Genomic DNA, 20,302 nt, shown 5'->3' on the forward strand with positions numbered 1-20,302 from the left:
TGGGAAAGACTCCACAGTTCTAACATGTAAGTCCTGGTAAAACCAGCACTTAGCGTGTTAACTCTATTTTTGTATGGCTTAAACAAACAAGATTTGACACACTGATTAGTTAACACTGGACTGGCTAGCTATTTCCCATGTTTCCAGTCTTCACACTAAGCTAAGCTAAGCTAAACGTTGCGAGGCTATAGTTAAATATGTTGCATACAGACATAAATGTGTCATCAATTTTCTCATCTAACTCTTGACAAATAAAGCAAATATGCTATTTTGCCAAATATGAAACTATTCCTTCAAAATGCACCTTGAAATTTTCTGTATTGATTAGAGACAATGACTCTCCACTGAGCCATGTGGACAGGGCTCTGTTCATGTGTCATCACTATTCCACTGCCAGCATTCATCGCATTATCAGTCAATCACCTCTGATGAATCTGACATTCTGCTGGCTTCATGTGCCACAGAAAAATGTTACGTAACTGAATATAACTGACTTAAAGGCATGTAATCCCCTTTATTTGACTATTTTACATAAATGAGTCTAAATTGTGGTCTGTTTTTGTACTATAGTATTGCGGGTAATTGTGAGGACAAGGACAAGATTTATAAATATGATAATATACTTTTTAGTATATTGTCCACTATTTATAAATCTTTAATACCATGCAAGAAATTTGAAGGGAATTTAAAATATAGTTGATGCACTCCAACTGAGGCAATTATAGAATAAGCAATACCAAAAATATTAAAATATTATTGTCACACACCCCTAATGTATACATATTACATGATTGTCATGACTCTTTAGATGTAAAATCTTTTCTCAACTACTGTTTCCAAGGTCTGTAATCAACTTAAAAACTTTCAACTTTGGACCACCATTGACATAAAGTCCTTAAAGCAGCATTATATTTATAGTAACATTGAAACACATGACTATTTGTATGTGCAAGGAGACGTTAATTTTTAGCATCTTTAAGCTCATTGTTTTGGTTTTCCACCTGTAACTTTACTGTTTTGGCCCACTCTCAGCTGCAGCGGAAGTTTTTTTTTTGTGTAAAAGCTCAAACAAACGACCGTTTGCTTTGCTACCTGCTCTGCACCGAACAGCAGACATACTTAGCAAGTAGCTAATATAGCTTTTAGGAGCTACAGAGCCAAACATCTCCCTCGGGTGTTGATAGCAACTAAACACACAACCAAAGGAGTAAATATTGGGCATTTGCCAGATGGCCATGAATACAACTCCATATAAATACTAATGTCTCTCTACATCTGTCAGATGTGTGTCTACCCTAAGATTGCCATATCAACTTTCAGTAAATGGTGATAAAGCTGTACATGTGTTGTTTTTAGAATATCTTCTGCCGCCCCCAAGTGGCAAAAAGGATCAATAACTGCAGGTTTAGGACTTCCTTGTCTGGATTCTTTTTGTATGTTTGTTTTTTTTATGTGTAACATCAACCTGCTGGAATGGCATGCAGATGACAATCAGCCTTGCAGTGAAATCTGTTACATTTACATTGCACTGATGTTATTATGTTAAATAAAAAGTAAAGCTTTATCAGAAAATGGTTAGCTTGACACACACCTTTAAGAGCATACATTTATTTTTCATTGTACACACTGATTATACAATTAAATGTTTTGTGTTAAATCACACAAGAAAATAAAATTCTAAAAATGTAAATATATTTGTTGGATTAAAACTTTTTCTCTTATAAAACAGGCATGCCAAAAAAACACACATAAACATCTGCAAAAATAACAATCCATTCAATGCAGTAGCTGATTTTGGATTTTTTTTCCAAGTTACAACTGATCACTTCTTCAAAAAAAAAAGAAGACATCATCCAAGATATCTATGCTCAACAGCAGACATAGAGCTAACTTCCCGAACAGAGTATTGTAAGTTAGTTTGTTGCAGCCTGTGTGTTACACTGTTTAGTTGTGAAAATAGTAAGAAAAGAATAGTGTTTATTCTGCTGCATAGTTAATGTACTATGCATACATACTCCAGTAAATGATGTTAAAGAGCAGGTAAGCCAGGGGAAATATGACTCTGGAGTAGGAGTCGATCATGTAACTGTTGCTCATTATGAAGCTCAGGTTTTGTTTTAAAGGGTTCTTGCGGCGTAGCCTGGTGCCTTCTGTCGGTGCAGAGACAGTAGAGTTTCGTGACTGGGTGTTCCTCTCTGTATTCGGGGTGCTGGAGACCTCTGGGAAAGAAGTCAGGTCAATTTCATTGTCATGGAAACAGCCATCAAAGACCATAGCCTGGGTGGCGTTGAAGGTGGGCATCTGCAGCGACAGAGGGAGGAGAGTAGAGTAAGGCTTTGAGCTCCAGATGGTAGGAAATTATTTACTATGGGTCAAACAAGTCACATGGGATTTGAGAAGACATTAGACGCCAGAAAAAAAACAGAATATGAATGACCTTTGCCCCTTTGACCTTCTTCATCTCCTCCACCGTGGTGAAATAGTTGACCGCAGCGTACTCGATGACAGACAGGAAGACAAACAAGAAGCTTGCCCACAAGTATATGTCTACAGCTTTGACGTAAGACACCTGTGGCATAGAGGCTGAGACACCAGTGATGATGGTGGACATTGTCAGAACCGTGGTGATGCCTGAAAGCACAACATCATCAGTATTAAAAATGTTCCCTCACAAATATCATCCATTGTTTGGATGGATTATGCTATATACTACTCTTGTGAGTGTCAGCAGATCAGAGACATAAGTGTAATTTGGACAGAGGCCTAGCTGTTTCCCCCTGTTTTCAGTCTTTGTGCTAAGCTAAACTAAGCAGCTGCTGTTTTCTTCTTCATATTTAGCGTACAGACATGAGAGTGGTATCAATCAGTATCAGTGGTGACATTTTGATGCCAATTCATGTTTGAAAATAATCTGTCACTTTAAATTGTGTATAATATGAAATATTTGCTTTTTGTAAGATGCTGTTTGTTCAACATGTTAACGGCCGTGTTGGCACACAGTCTCAGTACCCAGAGAAACACGAGCAGGTACGGCCCTCCTGTCTATCCAGAAAGACACCCAGGAAAGCATCACCATCAGCATGGTGGGAAAGTACGTCTGTAGCATGAAGAAGAAGATATGCCTCCTGAGAATGAAGTTTATGTAGAGCCGATTGTACCAACCTGAAAAAGAAATAAATAGACAGAAAGTGGACGTAGGGAGTGGGGCATAATAAAAGTGAGTGGCAAGGGAAAAAAAAGGCAATCACTCTGACAAATGTTGCAAAGAAAAAAGAAACACCTGCACAAGATTGTGACGGATGCAAGTCTATGAAACTACAAGATGGGCCTACAAGAAGAACCTAGAACTCTGACTTGAAAGTAATTATTTTCTGGAGCAGATCTGTCTAGAGCTGATGTTATATAACAGCCTCTTAGAGCAGATAGGTCCTCACAAGATTATTTTACACTGAGAAGAAGAAAATCTCCAAGGCCCATTTTATCTGTCTTACTCGCACTGAAATTGTGACCATAGAAGAAGTAGGCTTAGCAGTCAGTCGTACAACTCTGATGTGCTTAAATCAGAAGCAGTATTACATTATATTTTAGTACTGTATATCTAAAGGCACATGATGATTTTTAAAATCAATCTCAAAAAGCTAAAAGTCTTTGAATTGTATTTAGTAATGGCATCTATTTAACTGTCTCCCATAGAGATGATATTTCAATATTTTACAGTATTCACAAAGAATAGGATTTAAAGAATACACTGAAATATAATTAAGTAGGGATTTGTACAACATAGTAGACACAGACATGCAATCTGTCCTTGTTTGACTGTTAATAATTTTTTTACACAGACACACACACACACACACACATCTTGTTCTCCTCACCATCTGTCACCACATCTTAGTGAATCAGTGCTTCAGTATTCTGCGAAAGTATTTAAGTATTAAGAGGAATAGTTTTAACTGTTTGGTAACTGTGCTTATTTACTTTCTTGCCAAAAGTTACATGAGAAGATTGTTACCACTGTTATGTCAGTTCTTTTAATATGAAACAGGCCGCATAGCACCGCATAGCATAGCATAGCATAGCACAGCATAGCATAGCATAGCATAGCATAAAGACTGGAAACAAGGGGAAACAGCTAGCCTAGCTCTGTCAGAAGGTAACAAAATCCCCCTACCAGAACTTCTAAAGGTCACTAATGAATGTGTTATTTATCATTTTTTTAATCCACGAGAAAAACCGAAGTGTAATAATGAAAAATGGTAATGTAAAAGGGGGAATTTTTTTGTTTAACCAAGCATAGCATTGATGCTACACACTAAGCTTTGCACGAATAGTGGGAACAAGGGGAAAACAGCTAGCCTGATTCTGTCCAAAGGCAGCAAAATAACATGTTGATTAGGACGTTTCAGAGGTGTCAGACTTTGTCACCTTCAGACAGAGCCAGGCTAGCTGTTTCCCCTGGCTTCTGTTCTTTGTGCTAAGCTAAGCTAATTGGCTTTTGGCTTTAGCTTCATATTGGTCAGAGAGTTAAATCTCAGCAAGAAAGTAAATAAGTGCATTTCCCAAAGTGTAAAACTATTTCTTTTCAGTAAAAGTTCATGATGTTTAGACCAACAATGTTACTGAAACTCTGGTATAGATCATCTCAGTCAGAGCTGATTCATTGAGGTGGAAGAGCTCTGAAAAGGGGCCCACATTATGAATCTTAAACTACAATAAACTATTCATAATCATACTGGTCTCACTGTTAGCTCTAGTTACTAGCAGATGTGAAGGAGAAGAATATATGGTTCTCTATAGAGGTATAAACATCTAAAATATTTCCTTTTAAGAAAAACAGCTGTTTTGTGCCATAACTGATTTGATAAAAACAGGGGCTCTCTGGTTTTCCCCAAAGCGGGAACAACTCAGAGGGCCCCACAGCTCCAACCGGACATACCAGTACTGCTGTAGAAGGCAAGCCCAAAGGAAGGCTGGAAGTCTTCAATAAAAAACTGAGAGAGCACGATCTCGTCAGTCCTTAATGAATCGTTCCCGTTCTTCCAGTAGAGCATGAGGTCGTTCTCATTGTAAGCATCTTCAAGAGAGGAGAGAAGGAGGGGGAAGGGGGTAGGACACCTTCACATGTTGCCTCTCTTAGAAGAATCATGGATATGTTTCTCAGAGGAGAGGAGAGAGTGCACAGAAATGGGACCCCAACTCTCCTCTGAAACCAGGATCCATGCTTTAACTGTTCAATAATGTGAGATAGAGAAAGAGAGATGAAGAGAAAGAAGCACACCAGAAAGACAGAAGAACCCCAAAACTCTACACTGAAAGTAATCCTGACTATCGCTTAGTTATGAACAATTTCAAGTTCGGACCGGAGCAGAATGAAACAATAATTCCTGGTAAATCCTACATCAAGAAAAACAGACATGTATAATGGGCTGACATTGACATGATTGAGGATTATGACTTATTTATGCTATGCAAATAGTGGTGATGGTTACTGTACGTTTATGAAGTTAACTGCAATATGCAGTGTAATGTATCAGTATATTGCTCAAATATAACCAGCAACACTGATACTGATTAAATATTTTATAGGCTAAAAGCTATCTTTAGCCAACGCCTTTAAATTACAAAGCAGTGTATTAAAGGTTGTGTAACATGTTTACCAGGAAAACATCAAGCAAGCAAATGATTTAAAGTAGATTTTTGTACACTTTTGATGCAGCAACTAACAGTATTTCTCTACATTGGGTATCCTATCAGGCATTCGCAAGCAGCAATGTCCCATTTGTAGTTTGATACTTACAGCTCTCCAGCTCCAGAGAGCAATTCTGTGTATCCAGAGGGAAACTACTGAAGTCCATTGAGCAAAGTGCAGTCACAGTGATCCTGAAACACAGCTCACAGTTAAAGGAACACCCACATGAATCAAGCATCAGCAACTGTGTTCACAGAAAACGTTATACTTGCATTGATTGGTGACTTTCAGAGTGTAGCTGTGTAGGTTAACCTCAGTCATCAACTAGTATGATGTCAAATGGGGTATAAAACAAAACTGGACTGATGTGTAACAGTTGAGATGTTGATGGTGAACTGATCAAATCATTCAGTAATTGCTCCTGCATGTGACACTGTCTGTGGCCACAGCAAGCTGCTAGGAATGACGTCATATTGTCGACATCTGTGGCTGAAATGGATATGATGGATGTAGTCTGAAAGCTTATATCTCATATTCTCATATGAGCTCATATAAGCTTTCTCATATTCCATTCAGGCTCTGCTCACTTAACCCTGCTGTGAGCGTCCAGTGGAAAGTTTTATATCTTAAGTGACGTCCTTTTCAAAGGGTTTTAATTTCCAATAATATTCAAATTATGACTCATTGAATTAGATTTATAAACACATGTAAGGTTATAACAAAACTATGTAACCTTTGAAAGTAGAATGATATACAGCTGAATTAATTTGATGGAGACACACTTTGTAATTGTGGAAACACTGGCAGCTGTTCATCCGAAGCTATATGGTCTCACTTCAATCATTCCTAGTTTGATAGTAATCGCTTTATCAGTAACTTACCTGACACTGTAGAGGATGTTGCCGTCAGGATAAACCCTCAGCATGATGTTCTCCATGGTTGTATCATGGATAAAAGAGCGTTTAGAGTGGACAAAGAACACATCAGGAACCCAAATTTTCTTCACAAGTCGTGCATCAAAGGTACGACTCTTGTTGTTGCTGGAGGGGAAGGCCAGGCGATCATCCTGCCAGTAATGCCTCAGGTACAAAGTCATGGTGAAGTCCTGGGAAAAAAAAAACACTGTCGCTCAAGCCCAACAGAGAAAAGGAGACACTGTATATTTGCTGACTGCAGAAAAACTAAAGACACATACCATGTTTACTTCAGATATGCTGTCAATGCTCTCCACCTGGACGTCAATCCCAACCGGAATAGCTGAACCTGCAAAAGGTCAAACGTTGTGGTGGATCAGTTTTAAGCAACAGTTGGATCACATCCTCCATGAACCGTCCGTCTGCACATCTGCCAGAGATTATGTATGCGTAAATCCCACTGCTGCGCTGTAAGACATAAACCACATCTTACAGATGATGGAGACAATAAGGTTGAATGAGTGATGACCCTGACTCATGCTGGCTCATAAAAATGTATGCATGTAAATCTATGAGCTGTGTCCATGTCATCTCTAAATAAATAAATACCGTACAGCTACAGCATCGCCTCAATCAAGAGCGTTACACACAACTGACAGATAATGGTTAACACACAACACCTTAAAGCAGTAATCCTCATGCTCATCTCTTCAGGTCTGCTGCTCACTCAGGAAGCACAGAGAAGATACTATAAAATGGTTTAAGTGTTCAGAAATGTTTGCCATTTTAAACCTGTAATCAGCTTTTCATTTTCTGGTTGAGCTATAAGTATTGAAACAATATTACGAAACACTATTTCAGAGAAAATACATGAACTGAATGCTATGAGAAGATAACTAATTGCACTGCTGTCAAAATCTGCATTTGAATCGCCTTATGAAACCATATACATTTCATTTATATAATATTACCAGCATTTGTGTGACTGCTAACATCAGGGTACAGCTTTGGCAGAATACAAACAAATCCTTTCAAAATAAGACTTTTGCAGACAGGCAAGAGATCCAAAGCTGATTTTATCGTATTTGGGAAATCTGGCCTATGGGAATAACTGGCTCACTACAGCAACCTGCATGGATATAATATCCCTTGTGTTACATCTTTGACGTCCTATGTAGACGAATAAAACACTCATTCCATTATTTGTTTAGGTTCTTTAACTGGCTATATCATAAGAGTCTGAAGCTCTCCTAGCAGGCACCAAAACAAACATCATGTCAGTGGGCATATTAGTTCACATGACCTGGAGTAAACCCACACAAATACTGGAAGAGACTCTGTACAGAAGGGGTCAGAGTCAGGAAACAAGACAGGGTCTCTCTTGCTACATGTGGCTTTGTTGCCTGTTTCAGATATGACAGAGAAACTGAAGAGTCAGAGTCACACTGTGTGCCGGCGTAGCAGTTTGCTGGGATGAAAGTAAGTTAAATACTACCATATTTTTACTAAAACATAAATATCCAGTGTTGTGTCAGTGCAATGGTCCTTATGTCATCGTCCAGCGGCAGAACACTGTAAACGTATGATGTGTACTATAAACATCCTGTTCTCTCTGTGCCATTATCTAATGAAGGTAAGCACTCAGAACCATCAGTCTATGATAACAATAGAGTAGTGAGGTGGGAGGGATTATATCAGGCAGCTTGGGTCCTGGAATCAAAGTCCTGTTCAGTGCTTCGTTACTGAATCTCTTTCAGCTCTACGACGGGCCTGAAACTCACCAGTAGCGACAAAGACCAGGTGCTGTGAAAAATAATCTGACATAAAACTTGATCAAAATGCAAAAGATACAAGACTGTGCATGCAGTGCTGAGGAAACAGATGAACAAGGAGCAAGGATACAATCCGACCATTTTCTTTAAGCTGAGCCAGACTCAGTAACAGCTGATCAGTAGAATCCCCTCAAACAGAGACAGTTCACTGACTCACAAATCAAATCGTTTGGAAGTAAATGTCAAACATATTTGGAGTCAGCTCTTCAGCCCCATTGACTATTATACTTTGCAGTGCATTTGTTTATTGATGTGCATCTGAACCTAGAATGAGAAGGGCTTGTAGTTCTTTTTAAATGTGCAAAAAGAAAACCATACACATACCAGCTCACAAGAAATAAAGATTTTTACAAAACACTCCAACCACCAGCACTTTATTTATTGTTTGCAAGGAAAACAAAGACCCAAGAGTTGACACAGTGACACAGCCATACAGGAACTCAGTCATGGCAACTGGTCACTGGGCAACACCCTCACGTTGTAACTACAGGTGTTTTATGTGATGGTTTTTGTAAAAGAATAAATATGTATTTGCTGTGTTTCTGAAAAACTGTTCAAATGAAAAAAAAAACATATATCATACAGATATGTTATAACAGATAAGTGTAAGTTATTGAAATTCAAATTTAAAGAGTTTCTAGATTATTACAAAGCTTAGGTTTTACAGCAGTTCGTTGAATATCCTCTAACATTGGGCTTTTTTTTCCCCCTCACAGAATTAGGTTCGCAGTTCAGATTATTTTATCTGTACTACTGTCTGCTGTCATTGTCTCACACCGCAGACAATCTAGGTCACTAAGGGTTTTTTTTTTTTTGGTAGGCGTAATACCAAAGACAGCACAGTAACCTACATTATCGTTACTGAGTTGCCACAGAGGCACGCAGCTATTAAAAATAACAAGATAAAATTAATCATGAAGAAAAAGATGAATGAGTAAAATTAAATTGATTTTTTAGATATATGAGGTGTGTGTTTTACCTCCAAAGCCAGGCCGCATGGCAAAGTCATGGTCTTCAATCCGAAGCAGCTGCTCAGATTTAATTAGCAGGGACTTGGTGCTGTCCAGCTTTTTCATCTTAAGATCCACCCGTCTGACAACCAAAGAGAACAAACATCAGCTTGCGTAAAAACCCTGTCTCTTTCTAGCACAGACACGTACTTGAGCCGACATCTGGTCGATGGAGTTAGTGATGTTAATTGGACTTTTAGCACAGATGAAATCCTAAAGCCTTGGTAATGACAGTTCTTTTACTTTCAGTGTATTGACACTGATCTAACACAGCTGCAGTTTGCAGATATTGTGGGGCATGTTTTGTATTTGTCCCATAAATTGCATCTGAATTTTTTTTTTTTTTTCTGTTTTTATTGTCCTTAATGTCTTCTTAGAAATCTCATGTGAAAGTGACTGATGTGAACCACAATTTCTTGATGATGTAACCTTTTTTTCATTCAGCAACAGTCACCACCAAATCACTGAGTAATATCTACATTACCCCTCACCTCACATGATCCTATGACCTGCTCTTACCTTGATCCACTGTGACATTAATGGAAAGCCTCATGATTAATTACGCAACCATATTTGTGGTGACATTATAAAGCAGCACACGGTTCAAAAATCCTCCCACAAAGCCACACAACACAGATGCCAGGTATCAAAAGGTGTCTTTTAACAACAGAAGCAGATCCACAATCGCAACAAAAGCAACAAGTCATATAAGAAATCCCACTTTGGCTCACCCGCCTTGCTTTTGTTTGGTGTTCTCTCCGACATACATATCCTTGTGTCTCCTCTTGTTCGGGAAGTGGCTGCTGTTGAGCTGGGTGAGAGGCCACAACCAGGCCAAGCACATCAGTCTGAGGGCCAGGGGGGCCACTCTCATGGTTAAGCTGGGGCTGGAAAGACAAGAGGAACCCAAGCGTTCCTCCCACTGCGTCAGTGTCTTACCCAGGGAATGCCACAGCTGTCCCTGTCCTCTACTGGTACGTCCATGTCCCGGCGGCACTCATTCTGCCCCGCCACGCACACACCCAGCTACTTGTGCGTTATCCTGCTTTCTCATCTCCTGTAACATGGTGAACATCAGTCGAGATATCCAATGCTTAGCTCCAGTGCACAGGCATCCCCCCTGGCTGAGTTTGCTTGTCACTGTGCCATCCCTCTGCTTACATCTCCTGACACAACATGTTCCTCCGACTCCCCACTGTCCCCACCCTCTGATTTAAAACCAAATATCAATTTATTCCTATAATGACAAAGGAATACCATTAATTCCTCTCTAATCTTCTTATCTGTGGTTGGTGAAATCTTTCAGTAACCTACAAACTGGAGGCAGCAGCGGGCGGGGTGGGGTGGGGGATAATACAACCAGCAGTTTCATCATCATTCTGACCAGATAAAAATAAAAAGCCTGTAGCCTACTTTTACACATTGCAGGATTTTCCCTCGAGTCGTACACTGTGGTGGTGGGAGGATGCAAATGATCCCATTGAGAGGAAACAAATGCAAACATATGTCTGAGCCACATCTGCAAACACTGCACTTATGGCTCCTGAGCAGATGTAAGAGGATATGACTCCTAAACTTTGAACTTTTACCCTCATCAAATAATAGAAAGAAGGAATAAGAATAAGGCCAGTGTCAGTGTTTGTGCAACTGTGTCTATGGTCCCACGCTCTACAACATGGAGTCATATAACTGCACCATCCTTTGTTTTTTTTCCTTTTTTGTTTTTCAGCATGTGGTTTAGATCTTGCATAGAGACCACAGGATCATCTGCCTTATAGACAAACTAAAAGCTTTATACTAAAATGCAATCCAGTTCAACTGCAAAGTACCAAATATACAGTTGAATCAATTATGAAACATTATGACGTCTCATAAGCTGTTGCAGTGATGATAAATTTAATCGTTCCTATATTATTTTCTCCATCGCTTGTATCTGACAGCGCCTCACTGCTTATGTCACTTGACTACCTCATGGTCACATCCAGTCAATCTAAAATCTGGTTATCCAATGTGCGGCTCCACAAGCCGCTGGGATACACTGACAGCAGTTGTCCACTCTCCTCACCCAGACTTCCCCAGATTTGGGAATTCAAAACCAGCGTTGCTCCCATCACAAGCCACTTCTGTAAAAGTTCAAAATGCCATCATGCTCATAACGCCAAAGTGTTGACACCTGGATGTTTTTATACATGTTGTGTTGACTAGTGCTTTTCAAAGGATTCAATTCAAGGCAAACACTGACATAAATTGGAACTTGATTTTTCTGTCTCTGCCAAGGCTATGATTTAGATTTTTACATTCTCATTATAATTACACCAGAAAAACTTATAATTGTTCTTTCATGCCGCTTTCAAAAACTTCATACAGTTTTTACTCAAAATGTAGTGTTGTTCTAAATACGAAGTTCAACATGACAGATGTTAATGGAGCTAAAAGTCTTTGTGTCCATATGACATGCTGCACATTACACATACAGTAAATGATTCTGTATCAAGAAAAGTTAACTACAGTGCCAATGGCTTCTTAATAATTCAAGTCTTTTTCATCTTAGAAATGAAGAAATGATGAGGAGATACAATAAGTCTGTAGAAAAAAGGACAGTTAATGGTCATGAATAGAATGAAAATCTGTAACACAGGCGGAGAAACATGTACAGAATCAATAATCAAATCAAAACATGGACAGCGTGACTCCACCCTAGTGGCACGGTCCTTTTAATCTGGGATTTAAGTTGATTGAGGGCAGACATGAGCAATGCCATCTTAAAGAGTCATGCACGTGGACCTTGGTTCACTTGTACATGTGACCCCACAGCTGCCGGACAGCAGGCAGCCTTTCACATGTGGAGGTGACATCTCATCTGTGCCCTCTAGAGGTCACCATCTTTAAACATATATTAACAACTGTACAGTGCATATTTTATTGACAGACACACCTTGTGTTTATGCATATCAACATAATAACAGCTTTATTATAGATATATTCCAAACTTTTTTGTAACTTCTAAATGACAATTTAGGATTTTTCCAGGATTACTCCAATATATGTTCAATGTAAATCACTAATACCATCACATGCAATCATTTTCTATACTGTAATGCCTGTTTAGGGTCACGTGGCGCTAAAGTCTCTTCCAGCTGGTGTTTAACAAAAAGGAAACATCTGTATGTGAAACAAGACAGTGATTCATTCCTGTTTGTGACAAAGTTTAATGTTATCAAACATAAAATTTTTCACCAGGTTGTATTAAAAAAAAATGTAATACAATTAAACTGGAAATACTTCTAGTAAGAGGTTTCACTTCTTCCAGGCAGTTACATGTTTTCTCTGCTCGACTTTTTCCCCCATCAGAGCAAATTACTTACTGTCATTTTGAGGACATGTGATGTGTAGGAGCTCCTCCTTTCAAGATAAAATAATTTTCTTAGACAGTGAGGATGACATGCACTCACTTTTCTCAATAGAAATCAACATTAGGTGTTGCATGTGTTCTTGTGAGCCATTTCAGTGCTGGTGCTGTGTGGTGAAGTATTCACAAGGAGCATGGTTAAACTTTTACCTGCCTGGTTAATTAGTCAGTGTTTCATTAGTGTTGGGAAGGATGTAAAGTGGAATCGCACAGACACAGTTCACTGCACACCAGTTTGCTTTCACACACATGCACGCCAAATAGCGTTACAGGACCGACACCTCAGCACAGGCCGTCTGACATGGCTGTTACACATGGACTCATGATTGTGCTTCTAATCCTCCTGGAGAGATTGTTATTGACAGACTCAAACGGTATAGTAACATACAACCTCTTCTATTATTCACAGATGAGCAGTTTGTTCTGACAAAAGGGAATTTAATAGATGAGATTCATGTTAGATGGGTGCTGTGTATTGCCCACTTAAAGTAAGAAAATTCAAATTGAATAGCCTTAATTGTGATTTATTTTATTATGATTATCATTGGGGAGCTGATTTTAACTTTGCAAAATCTAAAGGACATTGTACGGTGTATAAAATATCTTGAGTGTATGTTAGTGGACAGTTCAATGTAGATAACCATGCTACCATAAATATGTTGATGATAGCTTATGCTTGCAAGGATGAGGCAATGTGGAAAGCACTGCAGTAGTCATACAGTAAATTAGAAACGTGACTGCTCCACTTTAAAAGGTGACCTCATCCACTGAGCATTTTGCTCTGAGCAGCAGTACGAAGCTGAAGAATGACACAGGGCTTTAAAAGGTGTCACAAACAACATTAGTTTGCCTTCATATTTGCACATGAGGAGCCAACACAGCTGCACTGTGTCCTCAGCGCCCTGCAAGTGTTACCCAGCCGTGACAGCTGCACACATCTGGGGAAAACATGGAGCAGGGGTGAGGTGTAAAAAAAACAATTGCAGTAAAACAAACACACTCAGATGTTTATTAGTCAATGAAATCAGCTGAGCTCTTTTGTGAGAATTTTGAATTCCTCTCCAGTGTAGTTTCATGCTGTTGTCAAATATCTGATATGGCTGCATCAATAGAAAGGAGCAAAAGTCAATATATGTGGTTTGTACTACTGAAACTCAATCAAGGTTTTACAACAAATAGTTTTACAGTTGGACTTTTACAGCCTATTCTGTTGTCTACAGGCTCTTAAAAATCGCCATCCCAAAGAAAACACCATTGAGGTGGCTGGGAAAAGTTAGGGGAAAAAATGCCTGCAAGAGTATGTAATTATAAAGGAAATCAAAAGAAATGGTGGTAACTTTTCTTATTATTGTCAGACTGTAAAGATTAAACTTTAAAGACAAATTGTGGAACATAAACATAAAGGCGGTCAGATGTTGCAATATTTGAATTTTAATCACAACAGTAATGACAACTCTACAAACTATGCAGTGACTTTGAATCTTGACAGTAGTCTCACCATCTCAAAGTCATATTACCAGATGCCAACGTCACCTGTATCATCCATGACGACTGCATCCTGCCCTGCAGCTTCAGACCCACCGGCACTGTGGTGATCCACTGGTACAAGCAGCAAATCCCCGTTCACAGCTACTACTACAACAAGGATCAGTTTGGACTCCAGAACAAGCACTTCAGCGGAAGGACTTGCTTGTTCAACTCGCACATCCCTCACGGCAATGCCTCCCTGCTCCTCAGGAGGGTCAAAGTTCAAGACAAGGGCAGGTACAAATGTTACACGAGCACGCGAAAGGGCAACCAGGAGATCTTTATCAACCTGGGGGTGAAAGGTCAGTACAATGTTACAGCATTATAGTCAGAAATTATGTTTGAAGTTGTTTTTGCCTTTCTCCTTTGGGCTACTATTGATGAATTCAGCACTGATGAAGCTTTGAGTAGTTGACGTGTCTCCATTCATAAATTACCTTTAAGGTCGTGACAACAAGGCGGAACATTTTGGCACCCTTTTTTTCCACTCCTGCCCAGCAAGCAGAGGGCAGAGCATTTGGAAAGGAAACAGCACTTAAACTATTAATGGTTAATTGTCATGTTGTCATATAGAAATGTTTTTTTTTATACACTGGTTTTCTAGTTTATCACCCAACTTGCACTATTGCAGTATAATACAACAGCTTTGCAAAAGATTGAACTTTTATGAATTTTATGATGTTTTTTTTATTTTTTATTTGCAGATGCTGTTGAACTGTATTGCAACTGACAGTTTTTTAAATGACAGGAAGGACATTTTGTTCATTACTGAAATGTTCTGGCATCAGGAGTGGAGCTGGAATCTCTACCAAAAGAGCGTTGATGCATTAAATAAGAGATTTATAGGATTGTTGTATTTAGGCAGAATTTCTAACAAATCCTTAGAGGAGACGGATGCCAAAAACATCCACATAAAATGGGTGTGTATTTGTGAGCGGGACAGAGTGAGGTCCATGTGCAGGAACGTCTCTACTGCAGTGTAACAGTCCCGTTTTCAATATAAAAGCTTATTTTGTCGATTGTGTGCTGATAACAAGTCCCACTAGCTTAGCTCATGTTAGCTGTCTGCCCTACTAACCTACAGTATAGCCAGTGCACCAGGGCATTAAAGTACAGCAGAAAAGCTCCATCTGCAGGAGATTTGTTTTGTGCACTGTGACAGGTTACACACTGTGTCACTGTGTGTGAGTGAGAGAACACAAATCCCATTTCGCCTGGGATTTTTTTTTGGCGTCCAGTTCACTTCAAAACACATCAGAATATGAATGTCAGAGACTCAAAGTTGTTTAATTCTGGTTGCCAGTGTCACAAATTTTATTATGCGCTCTTTAAGTGCTCACCACACTGTTGTCTTTTGTGCTGTTTCTTCTAGCTCTCATCCAGTCTGTAACCATGGAGATCACTGATGAGATGGTCACCTGCTCCTCTCACAACATCTACCCCATCCCTCAGGTAACATGGGCCACAGAACCCACCGCTGCCCAGGGAGCTATAGAAAACTCAACCATTAAAACCACAGACCACAAGGGACTTTTCACTTTGGAGAGCACGCTGAGGATTCTGGGTAATATTTCCAACCGTACCTACTTCTGCTCTTTCACGTCAGCAGACAAGACCCAGGTGTGGACCGCGTCTCGGAAAAATCAAGGTGCATTTTGGTTCTACAATGATATAGTTCTCATAAAGAGGATGATTTTTGACAATTAATAAGCAACGGAAATGTGTGTGATCTATCTTTCAGGGGATATATCACAGGAGGAGGGTCATGCACTGTCCATCCCGTGCATTGCTCCTCATAGTCTCCAGAATTTCTCCCTCACCTGGACCTTCACCTTGTCCAGTGAGCCCACAGTTATCTTGAGATATGACAGCAGAACCAGACACACCTTTAACCTGTGGGAGGGCCAAGCTGAACTGGACCAGGACCTGCTTCTGCTGGGAGACGGATCTCTTCTGCTTCACAAGCCAGACAGTGAGGAGCACTCTGGGACATATACCTGCACCCTCTCAGGCCTGCAGAGCAGACACATTGTTAAAACCAAAGTAAACATCACTGTTGCATCAATAAGTGAGTATTAAATTGTTCTGTTTTTTAGGGAGATGTAATCTCAATAAAGTCAATGCAGGAGGGAAAATAGGATCAGTTCACAAAAAAAAAAAAAAAAAAAAAAACTGTGCCATGTTTGGTCTGCAGGTGTGGATGAGCAGAGTGTGCAGAGGTCATGGTGGTGCACTGCAGCTTCTGCAGCCTTTGTTTTGTTCACCATCATTGTTGCCCTCCCTCAGTGTGTACGGCAGAGAGGTATGTGAGATATTCAGTCTGAGGTTTTCAAACGTTTTAAAGGGAGTAAATATTCATGTATGAGTTGTAGCTGTGAGATGTAATTCCATGGTTCAAAGCTGTAAAATAATTCTTTGACTTTAGCAGTGTCGTCTGCTGTAATTTTATGGTAATATGAATTAGAAAGCATTTAGAGAGCACAAATCCCCATCACTGCCAAAGCTGCACTATAATCAGTTTGCATTTTTAATGGTACAAAACTTGATTACAAATACATGAAACTGCATCTGGCTTTGCATCTGAATCCAGATTTGCATCAAAATATACATTAGTGATAGATAATCGTGCCGATTTACGGAGGATATGACTTTGTGTTAACCAAAAAAGTGCTGTGCAATATTTAAAGTGAGTCAGACTCATGACCATTCGAGGTGATTATGTTTCAGCTGCAGTATCTATTGGCATAGGCAAAATGCTTTTACGATTGTGCAGGATGGTTTGTAATTTGAGTTGTTCAGATGTAAAAAATTTAATGGTAGAAAATGATTCTGTTGGAAGTCCAGGAAGAGTTCAAACTGGAACAGTAACTGCTTCATGAAAATACCACAGGGTGGCACTGTACACAGCAAAACCAATCAAGTCCATGTTCAAACTTTCCTCTAAATTTCCCTGAAAACTAAAGCAATATTGAAATATCCTACTAACTACAAGACTAAAATAATGGAGGCAATAATAATATAAATTCAGTTGCACAAACTGGCTTCAGTATTGACAAATAAAACATTTTTTTTCTTTTTTTCTCACTGGTACAGCAATGGAGAGCAGGACTGCTTCACACAGATGCAATGGAGCAGGACTTGTTGAAGGTGGACCTCACAAAGCTCTGAACACCACAGCTTCATACGTAATCGTGCAACATGGAGCTGAATGTAACAGACTACAACTACAGTTTGAAGCACAGGATGGAGTGACAGGCAGTTCATCAGAAAGAGCAGAAAGCTTTACTGTGACTTCACAAGCAGATACTAAAACAGAAGAAGAAGAAAAAGCAGAAGAGCCACCTGTGGAGGGAAATGATGGGCTGCAATCCAGTGGTCTAGAGAGGGATGGATTTGGAAGCGTTTAGCCCCGGCCCTTCGTATTCAATGAACTTAGGCACCAAGTAATTAAAGTATCTGGACATTAATGAGCAACAAGCAGTGGAGGATAATGCGCAGAAACCTACACCAACCTAAACCAACAGAGAGATCCAACCAGACCAAACAGATTTCACTTGGTAAAATTAATTTAGAGTTTTCATTCATTCATTCTTAATTAGGGACACATCTCATAGTGTGTCCACAGACAGAGAATATGTGTTTATGTGTCCGGCCATATCTTCAACATTAGCAAACAGTGCCTGTATCATATACTGTAAAAGCTATTTGTAACTTAAGTGGGTGCTTGTTTCCCTGCCTTTAAAATAAAAAAACAAACCTATTGCAAAATCATTGCTACAGTGCTCATTTTTTATCAGTGACTATTTTTGTTTGTTTGTTTGTTTGTTTGTTTGTTTTAATATAAAGCAATGTGCATATGGCCTTTTTGCATAACATCTTTCTCATTCAAGGTTAATAACAGGCTTCCATAATGGACAATAATGCTAGTTATTTGTTTAGTTTGTTTTGTTTCGTATGAACTTGGCAGCAAAATAGGTTTTATATGGATAGGTAGGTATAAGACCAGCATGCACCTCGGAGGGTCTGTGGTTATGTACCAGAGCAACAGAGGCAGCGTGAGCCATGATGAATCTGGGGTGTTGTTTGCTCGCTGAGATTAAATAACCCACTAGAAAACCACAACACGTCTGCGTGGACGATGGATTGAAGCTAGAAACCTGACACTGCCCAAAGGTGTCCAGACAACTGCCTACATCACACCAACGCCATATAAGTACAGACTCAGTGGCATAACAAAGAATCACACATCTTGCTTTGTGGTTTCCAGTGAACGTTAAGTTTTCAAACTAAACTGAATTTGGTTGTCCAGATAAACCCCGCGAACAGCTGTGATGTGGGGTGTATTCATGTTAAAGCGAGCATCCTGCTATTTAGGTTTTCTTTATGGTGATGAACCTTGGGGTGACTTTACAAAATGGCTTTGGGTCTGGTTCATTTTGTCATTAGTGGTCACAGGTGCTGCTCTGAGAAACTACTCTTCTTTCAGTTTAAATAGCTCAGGTGTGTGAAGGTTTGAACTTTGTGCCACTGGGGATCACAAGTGTCTGAGTTCAGGGGCAGGTGAGAAACAGCAGAGAGTAAAATGTCAAAAAAAAAGAAAAGTCAGTTAAATAAGAGAGAACTAAGTGAAAGACGAGTTGACAAGGCCAGAGTCCAGTTTGAAGAGAACAAACGTAAGTGAACCACATCTAACACCAAGACTCCCCTATCGACTTCAGCCTCTTGTGATTGGAGGAGACACTTGAGAGTTTTCACGCTGTGACTCAGACCTCCCGACGATTACCAGAGTAGATCACACACCCACTCCCACAATCTGACACCAACTTTTCCTCCATCACTCTCCCCTCTTCCCCACTTTTTCCACTGTCTCCACTCAGAATCGCTCTACACATGGTTCCAGTCTACACTTGAAAAATGCATACACATGCAACAGTTCACTGTGAATGCTGGTGTGGTAGCTTTAAAACCTTACCTTGTTTTTTGGACAGGAAGTGGAGTAACATTCCGGCGCTTTATGACAATTAAATTTTGTGCTGGCAGTAAATTTAAAGTGTCCCAGTTTTCAAATGAGACTCTCCTGAGATTTATAGGTGCCATTTTCCTGAAATTGTAAAGAACGAAAGAGACAGAGGCAGTGTGTGTGTGTGCGTGTGTGTGCGTGTGTGTGTGTGTGTTTGTGTGTGTTTGTGTGTGTGTGTGTGTGTGTTTTTATGACAAAGACCCCGGCTCTGTGTCTGGAAGTAATCATCTCGTCCACAGCCCCCTCCCTATGACGTAATTGGAGTTTTTTTGCATGATGGTTCAGGATTTTTCACTGGGAAATCAAGGGATTTTTCCAAAGTAACTTCTCATTCATTCTACTGTCTGAACTCACTTCAGTTTTTATATTTTACTTACTCTCAATATACCAACATGTTATCAGTTTCAAAAAAGGACGTCAGAGCAAACAATGATCAGATTAATACACACTAATATATAGCTAATGTCTCTGACTATAAGGGGGTTTTTACTCTCTGTCCTCACAGTTAAAGAGGGGGAGTGATTTTGGCTCTGTTTCAAACACAGCGATGGATGGGGCCTCCTCCCGCCTCCACATTGCCTACTGCTAAAACAACAATCTAAGAGAAAACATTTTTTTACAACTGTGAGCACTAACGCTTGCTCTGGCTTTTTGTTCTACAAAAAAACAAACACACACACACACACACACACACACACACACACACACACACACACACACACACACATTGCAGGAAGGTTCCCTGAGTGTGAGAACAGTCCAGCTAAGTCTCGTCTTTCTATGAACAAATTGATCAGACAGACAGAAACTCAGGAAGTAGATCTGGTTTAAAGAAGGAATTAGGAATGGGAGATCAGACACTGTCACGTGAGAAATGAGAGATTTTTTAGTAATTCATTGC

At 39.7% G+C, this 20,302-nt stretch overlaps 1 protein-coding gene across 2 annotated transcripts; it reads right to left on the reverse strand.

Moving 5' to 3' along the window:
- Positions 1 to 1,602: 1,602 nt before the first annotated feature.
- On the reverse strand, positions 1,603 to 10,544 carry gabrr3a (gamma-aminobutyric acid type A receptor subunit rho3a). 2 transcript variants are annotated; one of them, XM_056397627.1, is made up of 9 exons: positions 10,177 to 10,544; positions 9,415 to 9,527; positions 6,885 to 6,952; positions 6,571 to 6,794; positions 5,798 to 5,880; positions 4,937 to 5,074; positions 3,010 to 3,162; positions 2,438 to 2,631; positions 1,603 to 2,301 (listed from the first exon to the last, which is right to left on the reverse strand). In XM_056397627.1, the coding sequence occupies exons 1-9, from the start codon at positions 10,317 to 10,319 to the stop codon at positions 2,002 to 2,004; spliced, it is 1,416 nt and encodes a 471-aa protein (XP_056253602.1). In that variant the 5' UTR covers positions 10,320 to 10,544; the 3' UTR covers positions 1,603 to 2,001. The 2 variants fall into 2 exon arrangements, with proteins under 2 accessions (XP_056253602.1, XP_056253603.1); XM_056397628.1 differs by lacking the exon at positions 4,937 to 5,074.
- Positions 10,545 to 20,302: the final 9,758 nt, after the last annotated feature.

This window comes from Seriola aureovittata, chromosome 15, assembly GCF_021018895.1.
Source record: "Seriola aureovittata isolate HTS-2021-v1 ecotype China chromosome 15, ASM2101889v1, whole genome shotgun sequence".
In the NCBI taxonomy this organism is placed as follows: Eukaryota; Metazoa; Chordata; class Actinopteri; order Carangiformes; family Carangidae; genus Seriola; species Seriola aureovittata.